Consider the following 17383-nt stretch of genomic DNA (forward strand, 5'->3'; position numbering starts at 1 on the left):
CTAACAACACCCTGCTGTAAATCAAGCAGACAACACCAGATGATCATCCTCAATTCGCTAGGGATATTAGATCCAATGTGGAGCCAGGCACAACTATCTTCATGAATGAGACACCAAAATATTCTGGACATTCCTCGCGAACAACTTTTTTTCCAGCACTTGGGCTGTTGTTGCATTGAATGCGAAATCACAACAGCTGTTTGTCACTTACATTTACATTTACATTTTAGTCATTTAGCAGACGCTCTTAACCAGAGCGACTTACAGGAGCAATTAGGGTTAAGTGCCTTGCTCAAGGGCACATTAACGTCATTTAGCAGACGCTCTTAGCCAGAGCGACTCACAAATTGGTGCGTTCACCCTATAGCCAGTGGGATAACCACTTTACAATTTGGGGGGGGGGGGGTTAGAAGGAATACTTTATCCTATCCCAGGTATTCCTTAAAGAGGTGGGGTTTCAAATGTCATTTGGAAAATTCCTTCCTGGATCAGATGATGTGTGAAGATATCACGGTGTATCTAATCAGCTGGACACCAAACGCGCATCCAACAAGTATTATGCATAATTATTGAAAAATCACGTTAATGACAGTATCCATTTAGGTTTTAAGTGTTAAGGTAAGGTGACTCTTTCGGTTAGAAGCATTCAATTTTGCAATTGCATTAATTATTTGGGATTTGTGTGCCCATGAAAACTATTTTCACCCTGTAACATAAGGATACACAAACTGTTACATAGTTATGCTGCATTTCTGAGATCTCTATACAAAAAAATGTCAGAGCTAGATCCAGAATTCTTACAGGAACTTCAATGTCTAATTTAACTGATTAATGCTTAATATATGATATAACGACAACTAACGCTGCCATAAATGCAAGTACAGAAAAGTAATGTTTTATGTCACACGATTTTTGACAAATCCATCAAGACACCAACCATTATAAAGGCTTAAACATAGGTTTTAAATCAACTCGTGAATTTTATTTAATAATTTTATTGAACCAACGAATTACTATGAGAATAAATATCACTGAATGACAGAAATATTGGAATAAAGTAGGCTAACGCAATTGAAGGCAACAAATTGTTGCTTACTGAAACACCCAAAGTCATCCAATTGTTATAATAGGATTTGAAGCAATAGCCTACCCGCTGTGGTCAACTATTTCAGCACCGTTTCGCCCTGCTTTGAGACAAGCATGGGGACTGGTCTTGATAAATCAATCAGATTTTTATTTTCACTGAATCTCCGTTTGGGTATTGCTTAGCCTACACTTAGGGTGTGGAAATGTTAGGATTTGTAAGGGTTGGTGTGGTGTGTGACCCAGGTGCGGTGCAGGATAGACAGTAGGCAGTAGGCAGAGATGGTGAAACAAGGATCTTTACTGGTGGTCCAAAAACAAGGATACAAAATAATGGACTTGTCACGAAAAAATAAAGGAGGAGCAAATTGGTCTCCAAAAACAGGCTGACAGCAAACATACGAAATACTAACTACGAGTCTTCCAGAACCTGGATGCGAACTGAGGACCCCGATCCGACACCACATCTTGAACCGGAACCTGGTGAAGAAAAACGCCCACCTGGCCTGGCGTGAGTTGAGCCTCTTGGCCCCCTGAATGTAGGCTAAGTTCTTATGGTCAGCTCCCACCGCAATGTCTGAAGCATCCACCTCCACAATGAATGGCAGGGACAGATCAGGATGCCCTAGGACCGGGGCCGATGTAAAGCGTCGCTTAAGCACATCAAATGCGTTCCCCGCTTCCGGGGTCCAGGCGAAGGAGCGCACGCTTGTCTGGGTGAGGGCTGTCAGGGGAGCGGATAGGGAGCTAAAATTGCAAATAAATCACCTATAAAAATTAGCGAACCATAAAAACCGTTGTAGTTGCTTGAGGGATGAGGGCTGGGGCCAATCCAGTACTGCGCTGACCTTGGCTGGGTCCATCCGTAGGTCCCACTGGGTGACGATGAACCCCGGGAAGGAGACTGTCTCTGTGTGGAACACGCACTTCTCCGCCTTGACGTAGAGCTGGTGACGGAGAAGGCGTTGGAGGACCTGACGAACGTGCTGCTGGTGTTCACTCATGTCCTTAGAAAATATTAGGATGTCATCCAAATACACGAAGACGCTGTAGTCGAGGAGGTCCCGGAGCACGTCATTGACCAACGCCTGGAATACCGCAGGCGCGTTGGCTAGACCGAATGGCATGACTTGGTACTCGTAATGCCCACTGGGTGTGTTAAAAGCCGTCTTCCACTCGTCCCCCTCCCGAATCCTCACAAGGTTGTAGGCATTTCGTAAGTCCAGCTTGGTGAAGACCCGGGCTCCCTGCAATGACTCGAATGCCGTCGTCATCAGGGGGAGTGGGTAGCGGTTCTTAACCGTGATGTTGTTGAGCGCCCGGTAACCGCTGCCCACCGTCCTTTTTCCCCACGAAGAAGAAGCCCGCGCCAGCGGGTGAGGTAGAGGAACAGATGTGACCCTCGATGAGTGCCTCGTCGATATACTCCCTCATGGCCAGCATCTCTGGCCGGGACAAGGAAAACAATCGCCCTCGTGTGGGCATGGCGCCCGGCAAGAGATTGATAGCACAGTCGTATGGCCTGTGAGGAGGTAAGCCCTTGGCACGCCTCTTACTAAACACCTCCCCCAGATCCCAATACTCCCGGGGAATGCCTGCCAGGTCTGGGCCAGTGACGGAGTTTGTAGCCGCCGTCCTCCCGGTGGCAACCGCCGCTAGGGCGCTAGGCGGTTCGGAGCGCGGGACCTGGGGAAGAGGTGAGGATTGGTAGGTGGTCTGGGATGGTGTTTTGGGCTGATGAGTGGTTGGTGGAGACCAGAACAGGACGGAGAAGGAGCCTCCCTCCAGGATGAGCCGCCCCGTGGACCAGTCTATCCGGGGTTTGTGGACGAGGGGACACTCCGGAGAGTCCACAATGAAAAACGGATATCCTCCCATAGCCCCCCTCTCACCCGGACACGCACGGGGACAGTGCGCTGGGTGATGAAGCCCGACCCCAACGGCCGGCCGTCCAGGCCCATGACCGGAACCGGCTTGTAGAGGGACAGTAACGGAACGCTCCACCTTTGGGCCAGCCCCGCGTCCATCAGATTTCCCGCGGCCCCCGAATCCACCAGTGCATGCGCCTGACGTGCAGCGCGGGCCCACTGAACCCTGACGGGGAGAAAAGTCTGGAAGTCTCTGGGGTTGGGGTTTCGGTTCCGGCTCGCTAGCACCCCTCCCGATATTAGCGAGCCCTCCTGTTTCCCGGATTCTCCGGGCATGAGTCGCAGTGGTAGCCTGCCTGGCCGCAGTACAGGCAATGTCCCTGGCACAGACGTCTCTGCTTCTCCATCCTGGACAAGCGCGCCTTGCGTCATCCCTCTCTTGTGCGCCCTCTCACGATGCCGATTGTCTACCCACACCAAGAGGTTGATAAGGCCGTCCAGTCGCTCAGGCAGCTCCCTGAAGGAGAGTTCGTCCTTCATCCCCTCCGATAGCCACTGCGCGTAAAGGACGACCAGGGCGGCCTCCTCCCATCCTGCCTCTCGAGCCCGGGTCCGGAACTCCACGGAGTAGTCTGCCACCGAACGGTCACCCTGCCAACAGGCCGTGAGCCGCCTCCCGGCCTCGTGCCCCGACACCACCCAAGAGGTGTCGAACACCTTGCATAGCTCCCGGGGGAATTGGTAGTAGTCGGGGCACACCAGAGTTTGGTTCTTCCACTCCACAGTAGCCCAGGAAAGGGCCCGACCCATCAACAGAGTGATAATGTAGGCCACCCGGCCCTGCTCAGTCGGGAAGGAGGAGGGTTGTATGCTGAATACCAGGGAACACTGGGTGAGGAATTCCCTGCAGCCCTCTGGACGTCCGTCATACCTCTCCGGAGGTGGTAAGCGGGGTTCCCGCAATGTCGCAGGCGAGACGACGCTGCCGCGGCTTCCGCTCCGCCGGCTGCCGGTGCTGGTCGGGTGTCCACCGAAAACAACAATGAAACAGGGAGAACACTTCTCAAGTACCTGTACATACGTCTCGCGATCAGACACTGATTAGTACTGTTTGGCATCGAGAACTAGCAGAGAAAACAGAGCAAGGGCACACAGGGAAGTGAGGGCATAAATACACAGGTGAACAAGTAGACACAGGTGACACCAATAGGATAATGATTAGTCCAGACTGTGAGTGAGGAGGTGCCTAAGGTTGTCGGAGGATGACACCTAGTGGGTCGCTCCGGAACTGCGACCCCCTCCTGTAACAAGGATTATTTTGCTCTTCACTCGCAGTCGCTGTAAAATGCATTTTCGTTTTTCTTGGAATAGAAACACCATAATATGAATCAATTTAATTAAGCTACATTTCTAACAGTATAAACAGCACAACAAATACAATAATAATTTACAAACAAATTATAATCAATCCCATATAGTCTGTTCTAACAAAAAAAAAGTTTTAAAGTCTCCAGTACAGTATTAAAAACAGTCAAATGCATTGGTGAACTCAATCGCTTTAGCCGACATGTTGTGGCTTATTCATTGTTTAATTATTCAAGGCTCCCTTTGTTATTTCGTTTTATAACTAGAATGCTTGACTGTTTTTAAAGACATGGATGACTTGAATGCTGTGTGATGACATGCACAAATGAATGAATGATTGATTGATATACTGTATATTGAAGTAGGCCTTTATGCCAATAAGTATGTTACGCCAAAACAGCTACAGTAAACAGGACTCTTAGGCCTACAGCTCCATGTCATTTCAATAACTTAGCTTCTCAAAGATGCCCTCTGGTGGTTGAACTAGCATTGATGGCAACAATGGCTGACAGTAAAATACTGACTTCATGCACTCAAACGTGCCATACCATTCTGCGTCACCCCGCAAGCTGTGCTGCGGTATTACGCAACTTTTAAAGGAAGAACCACTGTAGCTATGATCCCCCCTTATATCTTAATGTAATGACATGAAGAAAAATTGCAGATTATTATCAATGATTTACCATCAGCTGTAACAAGTTGTTCAGTGTAGGAAATCCTCACTGGTACCCTAGTTTATAGAAAGACCCATAAACACTCCCATGTCCCCTATTTCTCCAGGAGAACTCACCCTCGGGGGTGGCAGCCTCCTTCCTGCGGCCAGAGTTCGAGGTAGCCAGCAGGTTGCTTGGGCCCTGCTGGTGCTCAGGAGACTTCACCATGGCAGACATCATAATCTGCTGCCGCGTTGTGCCAGGGGTGGCAGGGGTACCACCATGGTCCACAGGCTTGTACTGGACTGCTGGATGTGTGTATATGTGTGAGTGAGAGAGAGAGAGACACACACACACACAGAGAGAGAGATAGAGAGAGAGGAATCATAAAGGGAAAGTCCCTAGGGAGAGGTGTTTGGACATGGTATGAGTTTGATGTGCTGCTTGTTGTGAGATAGCATGTGCTGGACTACAGCAGTGGTCTTCAGTGGCATTATTTCCTGTTTATTTGAGATGACAGTGTCCTCACCCTCCTCTCGTAAGGAGCGCAGCTCTAGTCTCATCTTCTGCAGTGCATCCTCCAGCTCAGAGCAGCGGGAGCGCTCCTTGTCCAGGGCCACTTTCATGTCACTGTACTGCAGGGGCACCGGCTGCATGGAGGGTGTGGGAGACACCTGCTGGGGCACCTGGGACTGGGCCTGGGCTGCCATGGCAGCCAGCAGGTCCTCTCTGCGCCGCCCAAATAGACCCTGGGACAAACACACACACACACAAACACACAAACACACACACACGCACACAACTGTCACTGACAAACATTCTGAGAAAAGATTGGGGGTAAAATGGAAAGGTCCATAGCAAACGCTAGTTAAAGGTGCTCTAGAAATGGTAATGTGTGTATTCATGTACTCTGTGTCACTGTACCTGTATTGTGAGCTGTCCAGTCTCACCTTTTTCTTCTTGGAGCCCCCCTGGTCCACCCTGGCCTGGAGGAAGTCTATGAGTTTGGATTGCTGGGTGATGGTCCCCTCCAACTTCACTTTCTCATGGGAGTACACAGCCTGCAGGTGGAGCTGTGTACATTACTAAGGCATTGAATTTCTACTCATGTACCTCTGTGTGTGTGTTTGTGTGTGTGTGTGTGTGCACGCGCGTGCATGTTTGTGTTGTGCGTGCATTCGTGCAAGCGCGTGCATCAGTGTTAATTTTGGTACTTTTTTAGATTTAGTCTTGTCCTAGTCATTTTGACTAAAATATCATTAAGTCTTATTCACATTTTTGTCATTTGGAATAATGATTTACTCTAGTTATTCAAAATGACGAAAATAGTGGGCCATTTTATTCAACTAAATGACCTTTCTTTTTAGTCATATTTTAGTCACATCACATTTGATTTGCCTCATTAACCTATAGTAAACATAAATCACCGACTTCCATGTGCACAAACATACATAGCCTTGTCCCACAAACAGATTTTTCTGCTTAACATCCTATCGCATTATTCTCTTCCCAACAGCCAAATTGTCAGTAGAAAACATTACTCTGCAGCAGATAATAAATCACACCCCTTGAAAAGGGCTCCAGACAAATATTTTCCCCAGTGCCACCAACTTTTTCAGTGGCACCAGCCCATGATTTGGTCGCACCAAATTTTTGTTATCATTCACCTTATAAAGTAATTTGCAGTGCTTTAGACTGTGTAATAGACTAATGAGATGGTAGGCTATTCAATAAATACGTTGTTTTATCTAACATGTCCAAGCAGGAATGCCTGATTCAAGATATTTTGATGTGCAACCTAATCCAGTGATTGTCATGAATTGTGAGTTGACAATAGGGTATTGTGTTTGTTACATTTTACTGTTAAATAGGGCTCCAGAATTTTCAGAATTTTTTTGTTCAATAAAGATGAATTTACCTACATCTTTATGTGCACTAATATCATAGGCACATTTATTTTGGGGCTTATTCACCACGAGGAAGTGAAAGCTCTAAACACATTAGCTAGATCTCTAACACTAAATATAATACCCACTGCTAGTAGTCATATATTAATCTAACAGTAAATGTAATTTAAAGCCATATCAAATATATGGGTTGTAAAATACAGTAGTTGCTATTGAGCTCAATATTAAGAGATTACAAATAAAAAGTATACCCACAGAAAGCTGAGAACAACAGTAGTTGTTTCCATAGCTATGTATTTTCTGCAATAGAATTTTGAAATCGTATACAATTAGAAGCCTTATTTCTCTCTCCCGGAGCGCACATCAAGTGGCTCGCTCATCACAGCACTTTACTGTTTGACCAAAATCATGGTTTTAGCCGCCCCAAAAATATATGTTTTTAAACTTGTGAGTGAGGTGACCATGTAATGAATGTTCAATGCACACGCGACCAATTACAAATGTTACTTGCATAGCCAAGTCAAAGGGTTGTAAAATGCCACTTAATGGTTGCAGTCTGGAGCCCTGCCCTTACACAAAAAGATTGCAGTTTTGAAACTGCAGTAAAAGTGCAGTAACTTCAGTCGACTGTGGTATTTTGGACGCAGTAACTGAAGATATTAACTGCAGTGTACTGCAGTTGAACTGCAGTTATACTGCACTCTAACTGCAGTTACACTGAAAAATCATTGCAGTAAAAAAAACAGTGTTATTTTGGCCAGAGTATTTGCTGCATACTGCAGTTATACTGCACTCTAACTGCAGTTATATTGCAGTGTACTGCAGTTATACTGCACTCTGACTGCAATCTTTTTTCGTAAGGGTGCCCCTTTGACATACTGTAGCTATATTGTAATCAAAGTTGTGTCAATAGTAGTGGTCTGATAGGTTGCATCAAACTACTTGCTAAAATGATCAATCTGTTATTAGCCTACCTGAGAGTATACAGTGCCTTCAGAAAATATTCATACCCCTTGATTTATTCCTTATACTTATACATTTTTTTGTGTGAATTCAAGATGGATGAAATCGATTTTTTTTCTCACCAATCTACACATAATACCCCATAATGACAAAATGAAAACATATTTTTTGACATTTTTGCTGATTTATTGAAAATTAAATACAGAAATAATTAATTTACATAAGTATTCATACCCCTGAGTCAATACATGTTAGAATCACCTTTGGCAGCGATTACAGCTGTGAGTCTTTCTGGGTAAGTCTCTAAGAGCTTTGCACACCTGGATTGTACAATATTTGCACATTATTCTTTAAAGAATTCTTCAAGCGCCATCAAGTTGGTTGTTGATCAGTGCTAGACAGCCATTTTCAAGTCTTGCCATAGATTCTCAAGCCGGTTTAAGTCTAAACTGTAACTAGGCCACTCAAGAACATTCAACGTCATCTTGGTAAGCAACTCCATTTTAATTGAACTAGACATTGTAGAGTCTTCTGATGACAATGGTGGGGAAGAAACGGTGTCATTGTCACGGAAGAAGTTGACAGAGTTTTGAAATCAGTGGAATGCCCGGTGGAAGCAGAGAGATGATTGCCAATGTGGAGAGAGTCCAAAAAGACAACACAGAAAGAAGGCTGTTGTATAAAACACCTGTCTCCGGATGACATCTTCAAACTAAGGGCAACCATGGCATCCATGATAGAGGGAGAAGCATTCATCCATGTATACGCCAATGTGGAGAGAGTCCAAAAAGACAACACAGAAAGAAGGCTGTTGTATAAAACACCTGTCTCCGGATGACATCTTCAAACTAAGGGCAACCATGGCATCCATGATAGAGGGAGAAGCATTCATCCATGTATACGGGTAAGAGTCTAGCTACATTTTCAGATATTATACGTTTCTAATTTTGTCAAAATATCGTTTTCATTGCATGGTTAAAGTGTAATGTTAGCTAGCTAACGTTATCTGGCTGGCTCGCTAGTTAACGTTACGTGTATGATCTGTGTAGGAGCTCTAGAAAGAGGCCCAAGTCCCTGAGTTGAATTTCCGAGTTGGATGACCATTCAAATCGATTTTTCCCAGTCAAAGTTTGTTTTTTCCGAGTTCCCAGTTGTTTTGAACGCGGCATTAGAATTGGGATTATGGTTAATTGTTTAGCTAGCTAGCTACATGTCTAAACAACACACTCCACTATGCAAGTAACCACTTCACTGTACCATTTATACCTTCTGTATCCTGTGCATGTGACAAATAAACTTAGATTTTATTTGATATAGTGTGTGTTTACCAGAGACGATAATGTGAAGAACAACAAGACCTGCACCAAAATCAGATTAGGATATAGGCCAAGGACTAGATAAAGTACATTTTACTACTACGTTTTGCTACTACTTTCACCACTTTTAGTCTTGAAATCTTTGGTTGTTTACTACACTGTGAATCGTTAAAGAGATGGGTGGGGCTAAGGCTTAAGAGGGTGTGAACTATGCTGACTGGGTGTAGATAAAGAAAAGCTCTCCAATAGGTGTACCAGAACATTCATGGGCCATTTACTCAAAAGTGGGGTAACAAGTTTATCAACTTTCAAAGCAGAATTACTTTCTCATTGTTCCTCAACTGCAATGTATGATGTACCGTTTTCTTGCTCGGAGTCTCTACCTTTATCCAATGTAAAAAATATATATATATTCAAATGTTGCTACAGTGCATTCGGAAAGTATTCAGACCCCTTCCCTTTTTCCACATTTTGTTACGTTCCAGCCTTATTCTAAAATGGATTAAATAAAAAAATGTCCTAATCAATCTACACACAATACCCCATAATGACAAAGCAAAAACAGGTTTTTAGATTTTTGGGGGAATTTATTAAAAATGAAAAACAGAAATACCTTATTTACATAAGTATTCAGACCCTTTGCTATGAGACTCGAAATTGAGCTCGGGTGCATCCTGTTTCCATTCATCATCCTTGAGATGTTTCTACAACTTGATTGGAGTCCACCTATGGTAAATTCAATTGATTGGACATGATTTTTGGAAAGGCAGAACCTCCCAGAAGAACAACCATCTCTGCAGCACTCCACCAATCAGGCCTTTATGGTAGAGTGGCCAGACGGAAGCCACTCCTCAGTAAAAGGCACATGACAGCCCGCTTGGAGTTTGCCAAAAGGCACATAAAGGACTCTCAGACCATGAAAAACAAGATTCTCTGGTCTGATGAAACCAAGATTGAACTCTTTGGCCTGAATGCCAGGTGTCACATCTGGAGGAAACCTGGCATCATCCCTACGGTGAAGCATGGTGGTGGCAGCATCATGCTGTGGGGATGTTTTTCAACGGCAGGGACTGGGAGACTAGTCAGGATCGAGGGAAAGATGAACGGACCAAAGTACAGAGAGATCCTTGATGAAAACCTGCTCCAGAGTGCTCAGGACCTCAGACTGAGGCGAAGGTTCACCTTCCAACAGGACAACAACCCTAAGCACACAGCCAAGACAACGCAGGAGTGGCTTCGGGACAAGTCTCTGAATGTCCTTGAGTGGCCCAGCCAGAGCCCGGACTTGAACCCGATCGAACATCTCTGTATGTGTGTGTGTGTGTGTGTGTGTGTGTGTGTGTGTGCTCATGCATGTGTGTGTGTGTGTGTGTGTACCTGGATGTTCTCCAGCTGGTACTCCAGGTCAGTCCTCTCAGTCTTCAGCAGGTCAGTTTGGTCCAGAGCGTCCTGCAGCCCCTGGGTTAGCCGGAAGATGTGGCTCTTCTGAACATCTAGCTGCTGCTGCAGGTTTCCTTGCTGGGGAGGGACACAAACAGTATAAACAGACATTCTGTGATATTTCACTTCTTATAAGACAAACAAACATACCCGGTTATAATAGAGGCCTTTTTATTAACAAGCCCAGGTATGTGACATTACATTATATTTATAACTCAAATATATCACGGGCAGAATAAGAAAAAAGTAGCCCACGTCATCCAGCAGCCTCTGCTTCAGCTCCCTCTCACTCTCCAGCTTCTGCTGCAGACTCCTGGTATTCATCTCCAGCATGGCATGCTTCTTCTCCAGGTCATTCAGCTAGAGGGACAGAGACAGGATGTACAGGTCTGCTTTAGACAGAGAGACAGACAGAGTGACAGACAAACAGACACATAAGGCTCACTGTGTCAGAGAGGCTCTCTGCTTTGAGTTTCTGGTCCTTGAGGGCCTGCTGCAGGGCCAGAATCTCAGCCTTGTGCTCTTTCACTGCCTGTTCAATAGACTGACGAGCCTCCGAGTTGCGCTGGTCCGCACGCAGCCTGAAGAGGAATAAGAGAGGGGACCATATGAGTGTGTGTGTGTGTGTGTTTGTGTGTGTGTATGTTTGTGTGTGTTACCTGTTCTGCTTCTCGTTGTCCAGCAGTCTCTGGATCTCCCTGGTCCTCCTCTCAGCCTGGTTCTTCTCGTCCTCCAGGGTTCCCCTCCAGGCATCCCATTGCCTCTCCTTCTCCAGCAGCTCATCATTCAGGGTCTCCAGCTCCAGGACCTGTTCCTCCAGCATGGTGCACGTGGTCTTCAGCGTCTCAATGTTCTAACACAGAACATGGAAAACATAGGAGCGGTTACATGAGAATAGAAGTCATGCTATTCAACTGTTCAACTGGTCTGTTCTAACAGACAACATGAACAACTCAGAGAGATTGCAGGAGATAAACTTACCTGAGACAACTATTTAAGGTACTTTTAATAGTGTTTTGTGGTCTTAATGATGACTGTTCTGAAGTCAGCCCTCTGAGTAATGCCAAACCAACGTCAGTAATGTCAGGAACATTGACATTCAATAGGTTGTGCTCCACAGTTAAAAGTAGATACAAGTAACTTTGAGAGTTTTATAGATAGGGCTCATACTGAGCTAGGTTTTTATGTTTCCTATTCCTCTGCTTGAGACAAACACTGGGATAAAAATATAGCTGCAGCAGCACCATGGTCCTCTGAAGTCCACACATCCAGGGCTGACACAACCTGGGAACGATGTGGATGACACATCCCTCCCACTCATGGTCGGATCCCTCTATGACTTCCATCCCTGGTTACACAACCACTAGCTAGGACAGAGAGACTGAGAGCTCTAGCTACTGAACGCCTACACACACCCCATCCTACAGGGGCAGCGCACAGCATCACATAGCCTCCTCTCCTCTCCTCTCCTCTCCTCTCCTCTCCTCTCCTCTCCTCTCCTCTCCTCTCCTCTCCTCTCCTCTCCTCTCCTCTCCTCTCCTCTCCTCTCCTCTCCTCTCCTCTCCTCTCCTCTCCTCCCACTCTCTTTCCTCTCTCCTCTCCTCTCTCTCACTCTCCTCTCTTCCCTCCCTCCCTCTCCTCTCTTCTCCTCTCTCTCTCCTCTCCTCTCTTCTCTTCTCATCCCTCCCTCCCTCCCTCCCTCCCTCCCTCCCTCCCTCCTCTCCTCTCCTCTCCTCTCCTCTCCTCTCCTCGATCCACTCACTGAGCGAGAGCTACATAACAAAAGAACAGTCAAGTATCTTCTGCCTGATTTATACTCTCCATTCAATCACATTAGCAAGTAAAGTGCATGTATGTGTGTATGTGTGCAAGTCTGTGTCACCTATAATTGATTGTTGAGGAGTATGGAGAGATGTGTGTGTGAGTTTGTGTGTTTGGGGGTATGTGAAATGAAATGTCTGTGTGAAAGAAAGAGGAAAATAGAGAGAGAGAGCTCTCTATTATCTTATTCTGTTAACATGATAGTGTGTATTTTCTGTACAGTACTATGTACATATGGTCGTGAGTGAGTGTGAGTGTATGTGTCACACCTAGGGTTGCAAAATTCCGTGAACATTCAATAAATTCCCTGGTTTTCCAGAAATTCTGGTTGGAGGGTACCGGATTTCCTGCTTTTTCCCTCGTGATTCCGGAATCTTTCAACCGAGATTTCGGGAAAACCAAGAAATATATTGAAAGTTCCCGGAATTTTGCAACCCTAGTCACACCTGTTTTTGGTTGTTGAGGTGCATCTCGCGGTCAGCCACCTCGTGGCGGAGGCGGTCCACATCCTGACCCAGCAGCAGGCGGTCCTCTGTCTCGTCCGTGGCCTCGTCCAGCTGCTTGGACAGGTAGAAGTTCTGACGGTTCAGTTCAGAGTTCTCCTTGGTCAGCTGGGTCAGCTGCTCCTCCAGGTCTGTGATCACCTGAAAGGAGGGAGGGAGACGTATTACATTAGGCTCATTACCAGCCTCTCCACAATATTATATCATTTGAATGTATAATACTGCAAGATGTATACTACTGCAGAATTGAGCTCAGGTGCATCCTGTTTCCATTGATCATCCTTGAGATGTTTCTACAACTTGATTGGAGTCCACCTGTGGTAAATTCAATTGATTGGATATAAGGTTGCACAGTTGACAGTGCATGTCAGAGCAAAAACCAAGCCATGAGGTCGAAGGAATTGTCCGTAGAGCTCCGAGACAGGATTGTGTTGAGGCACAGATCTGGGGAAGGGTACCAAAAAATGTCTGCAGCATTGAAGGTCCCCAAGAACACAGTGGCCTCCATCATTCTTAAATGGAAGAAGTTTGGAACCACCAAGACTCTTCCTAAAGCTGTCCGCCAGGCCAAACTGAGCAATCGGGGGAGAAGGGCCTTGGTCAGGGAGGTGACCAAGAACCTGATGGTCACTCTGACAGACCCCCAGAGTTCCTCTGTGGAGATGGGAGAACCTTCCACAAGGACAACCATCTCTGCAGCACTCCACCGATCAGGTCTTTATGGTAAAGTGGCCAGAAGGAAGCCACTCTTCAGTAAAAAGCACAACAGCCCACTTGGAGTTTGCCAAAAGGCACCTGAAGGACTCCAAGACCATGAGAAACAAGATTCTCTGGTCTGATGAAACCAAGATTGAACTCTTTGGCCTGAATGCCAAGCGTCAGGTCTGGAAAAAACCTGGCACCTCCCTACAGTGAAGCATGGTGGTGGCAGCATCATGCTGTGGGAATGTTTTTCAGCGGCAGGTACTGGGAGACTAGTCAGGATCGAGGGAAAGATGAACGGAGCAAAGTACAGAGAGATGAAAACCTGCTCCAGACACATGGACCTCAGACTGGGGCGAAGGTTCACCTTCCAACAAAACAACGAAACTAAGTACACAGCCAAGACAATGCAGGAGTGGCTTCAGGACAAGTCTCTGAATGTCCTTGAGGGGCCCAGCCAGAGCCCGGACTTGAACCAGATCAAACATCTCTGGAGAGACCTGAAAATAGCTGTGCAGCGACGCTCCCCATCCAACCTGACAGAGCTTGAGAGGATCTGCAGAGAAGAATGGGAGAAACTCCCCAAATTTTGGTGTGCCAAGCTTGTATCGTTATACCCAAGAAGACTTGAGGCTGTATTCACTGCCAAAGGTGCTTCAACAAAGTACTAAGTAAAGGGTCTGAATACTTATGTAAATGTGATATTTACTTTATTAAAAAAATTTAATTAAATATCGAAAAACCTGTTTTTCCTTTGTAATTATGGGGTATTGTGTGTAGATTGATGAGGCCATTTTTTTATTTAATCCATTTTAGAATAAGGCTGTAACGTAACAAATGTGGAAAAACTCAAGGGGTCTGAATACTTTCCGAATGCACTGTACCTGTTCATTACAGATGTAGGATCTTAATTTGATCACCCTGTTGCAGGATAACTTTCCTGTAATGCAGCAAAATGTCAAACTTGTAGTGTATTTGAGGTTTAAAAAAGTCTTCTGAAGTTTGTAATTTCCACTTTGAAATTTCAGACTTGATTTTCCCTTATGAAAAATGCATCAACCCCTACAAAAATGTTCATGAATTATAATCCACATAATAATTCACATTTCCTGTTGCTGCAGGATTATTTTCCTGCTGTAGCAAACTGGCTGAAATTAAGATCCTCCATCTGTATGTAGTGAAATAGAATGATCAATCAATGGGAGGGGGGCATATGACTCATAATTTAAATGGCAGTTGACGGACAAGAGTGAAAAGTCCTCACCAGCGCCTTGCTGGATTGCCATACAATTGAGACAATCAATGTGAGTTTCCTTTAGTGAATGCTACATTACAGCATACAAAGGCACCCATTTTGCAATTACAGATAAATATCCAAGCAAACTTTCTTCTCTCAGACAGCCATGTCTTTCTCAAGGCTGAGCAGGGAGCTGAATAATCAATTCATCAGCACCATTCGGTCCTCTTAATCAGCCAGGATAATAGTACAGACTGTATGCAAATGAGGGTTAGAGGCTGCTGAAGCTCAGTTAGATGTTATTCCTCTCTCTGGGGAGCCTGGCTGCTGTGTATCATGCAGAACTACAGGGCAGTGGAGTGAAGTGAACAAAGCTTTTCTGTATGTAAATCATCTCTCTCTCCTGTTTCTACTGAGCCAGTCATCCCAACCATTCCCTCTAGGGCTAGGGACTGACAGAAGTGCCAAAATACTACGAGGAAATGGGAGGTCAACAGTGGGACTGATGCGCTGTGATCTGTCTATCAGCAATGTTCTCACCCCATCGTACTGTGTAGACACGCCCACACACACCACCCCACCCCTAAGCAAGACTAGTTTGTAGTACTGTAGTCTCCTTCATATACACAGAAACACAGTACAGTACAGTCCACTAGCAGCACCCAGGGTAGGTAAACACTGGTGCTAACCTCAGAATGTTTCATTCATTACAGTGATTTTAATTACAGTGGGTTTGGTTAGAATTCACTAATCAAAACCTAGCTATTTACCAACAGTCTTGTTACATAACACTCCCCGGTACATAACATTATCTGTTGTTGATACACTACTACCCCATGTCAATGGAACCTTACCCATGTTTCATTTCTGTTGTTTCCGAATGGTGGACGGCTGCCAGAAGTACTGTGTTATTAATAATCTAAATAGAAAAAATGGGGAGCCAGGTATAAAGCTAGGTACAATTTGTTTCTGAACTTGGGAGTGATTGCCTGAATACCAGCCAGCTGAATCTAGGGAGAATGCTTTTTCTCAACAGCTTGCGAGTGGGAGGATCTCAAAAGTACAGCAAGGGGATAAAGAGAGACCATGATGTATTAACCACAATGAGACCCAGCGGTGATTCAAACAATGTGACTTTAAATGTTTTTAAATCCCCCACCACAACACAATAACCTCATCTTCTCAGGGTTAGTCTTCACACGCTCGCCAACAAAGAGATATGAAAATATAAGATATGGGTATACATTTTTCATTACATCAACCTTAATACAAGACTAAGTTCTATTCTTGGCTAGAATAATTGAGGAACAGCATAATATAGTACAAATAGCAGTGGGGATTGAAAACAAAGGGATTGTTTGGTCTACTTTTTCCTGAAAAAGTGAAATCTATAATAGCTGATCGTATCTGATTCAACTCAGTTAATTCCTTCTTATTGTGGAGAGAGTGAGCGAGAATAGAGAGAATATAGAGAATAGATAGAGAGAGAGAGCGAGAGAGAGAGAGAGGGAGAGAGAGAGAGAGAGAGAGAGCGAGAGAGAGAGAGAGAGACAGAGAGAGAGAGAGAGAGAGAGAGAGAGAGAGAGAGAGAGAGAGAGAGAGAGAGAGAGAGAGAGAGAGAGAGAGAGAGAGAGAGAGAGAGAGAGAGAGAGAGAGAGAGAGAGAGAGAGAGAGAGAGAAAAGGGTGGCATACCGCACAGCTGTCTCTGAGGGCATCATACTTGCGCTGGATCTCGTCTCGGTGGGCCTACCAGACAGATAGAGAGAGGGACAGGTTTGGTACTACAGTACTTCATAATAGCATAGTAATAACAGGAGTACTAACAATAGACTGTTACAGTATGTCCCTCCTGCACTCACTCTAAGAACACATATTTCCTCCTCAGCCTCAGTGGTGGTGTCCTCCAGCTCTGACTTGGCCTGCTGCAGCTGACTCTCCAGGGAATGGCGTGCCGCCTGCAGCCCACTGATCTGAGAAACCCTCTCCTGCAGCGACAGAGTCAGCTCCGTCACCTGACGCTTGATCTCCAGCTTCTGCTCCTCGTGCTCAAGGCCCATCTAACGGCATGACGGACACACAGAGAGACAGAAAGGGGTCAGGGAGAGGAAGGAGAGAGTCAGAGAGTTGAGTCACCCAGAGGGATGAGATAGTCAAATAGTTGAGTCACCCAGAGGAAGGAGAGAGTCAGAGAGTTGAGTCAGCCAGAGGGATGAGATAGTCAAATAGTTTAGTCACCCAGAGGAAGGAGAGAGTCAGAGAGTTGAGTCACCCAGAGGAAGGAGAGTCAGAGAGATGAGTCACCCAGAGGAAGGAGAGAGTCAGAGAGTTGAGTCACCCAGAGGAAGGAGAGTCAGAGAGATGAGTCACCCAGAGGAAGGAGAGAGTCAGAGAGTTGAGTCACCCAGAGGAAGGAGAGTCAGAGAGATGAGTCACCCAGAGGAAGGAGAGAGTCAGAGAGTTGAGTCACCCAGAGGAAGGAGAGAGTCAGAGAGTTGAGTCACCCAGAGGAATGAGAGAGTCAGAG

The 17383-nt window shown here is 45.6% G+C and overlaps 1 protein-coding gene across 1 annotated transcript in view; it reads right to left on the bottom strand.

Annotated features, from left to right (window-relative positions):
• The window catches only part of LOC311141510 (citron rho-interacting kinase-like), a gene marked incomplete at both ends in the record, with an annotated part of 96524 nt that overhangs the window by 68503 nt on the left and 10638 nt on the right, over window positions 1–17383 (bottom strand). Inside the window, 10 exons of the mRNA XM_084176858.1 lie at window positions 5107–5277; window positions 5499–5718; window positions 5920–6042; window positions 10533–10673; window positions 10851–10955; window positions 11041–11176; window positions 11255–11448; window positions 12863–13060; window positions 16552–16605; window positions 16719–16916. Coding sequence (XP_084032984.1) covers window positions 5107–5277; window positions 5499–5718; window positions 5920–6042; window positions 10533–10673; window positions 10851–10955; window positions 11041–11176; window positions 11255–11448; window positions 12863–13060; window positions 16552–16605; window positions 16719–16916 — 1540 coding nt within the window. The remainder of the gene's footprint in view (window positions 1–5106; window positions 5278–5498; window positions 5719–5919; window positions 6043–10532; window positions 10674–10850; window positions 10956–11040; window positions 11177–11254; window positions 11449–12862; window positions 13061–16551; window positions 16606–16718; window positions 16917–17383) is intronic.

The sequence above is a fragment of the Coregonus lavaretus genome (genome assembly GCF_964263955.1).
Source record: "Coregonus lavaretus genome assembly, chromosome: 14".
Lineage (NCBI taxonomy): Eukaryota > Metazoa > Chordata > Actinopteri > Salmoniformes > Salmonidae > Coregonus > Coregonus lavaretus.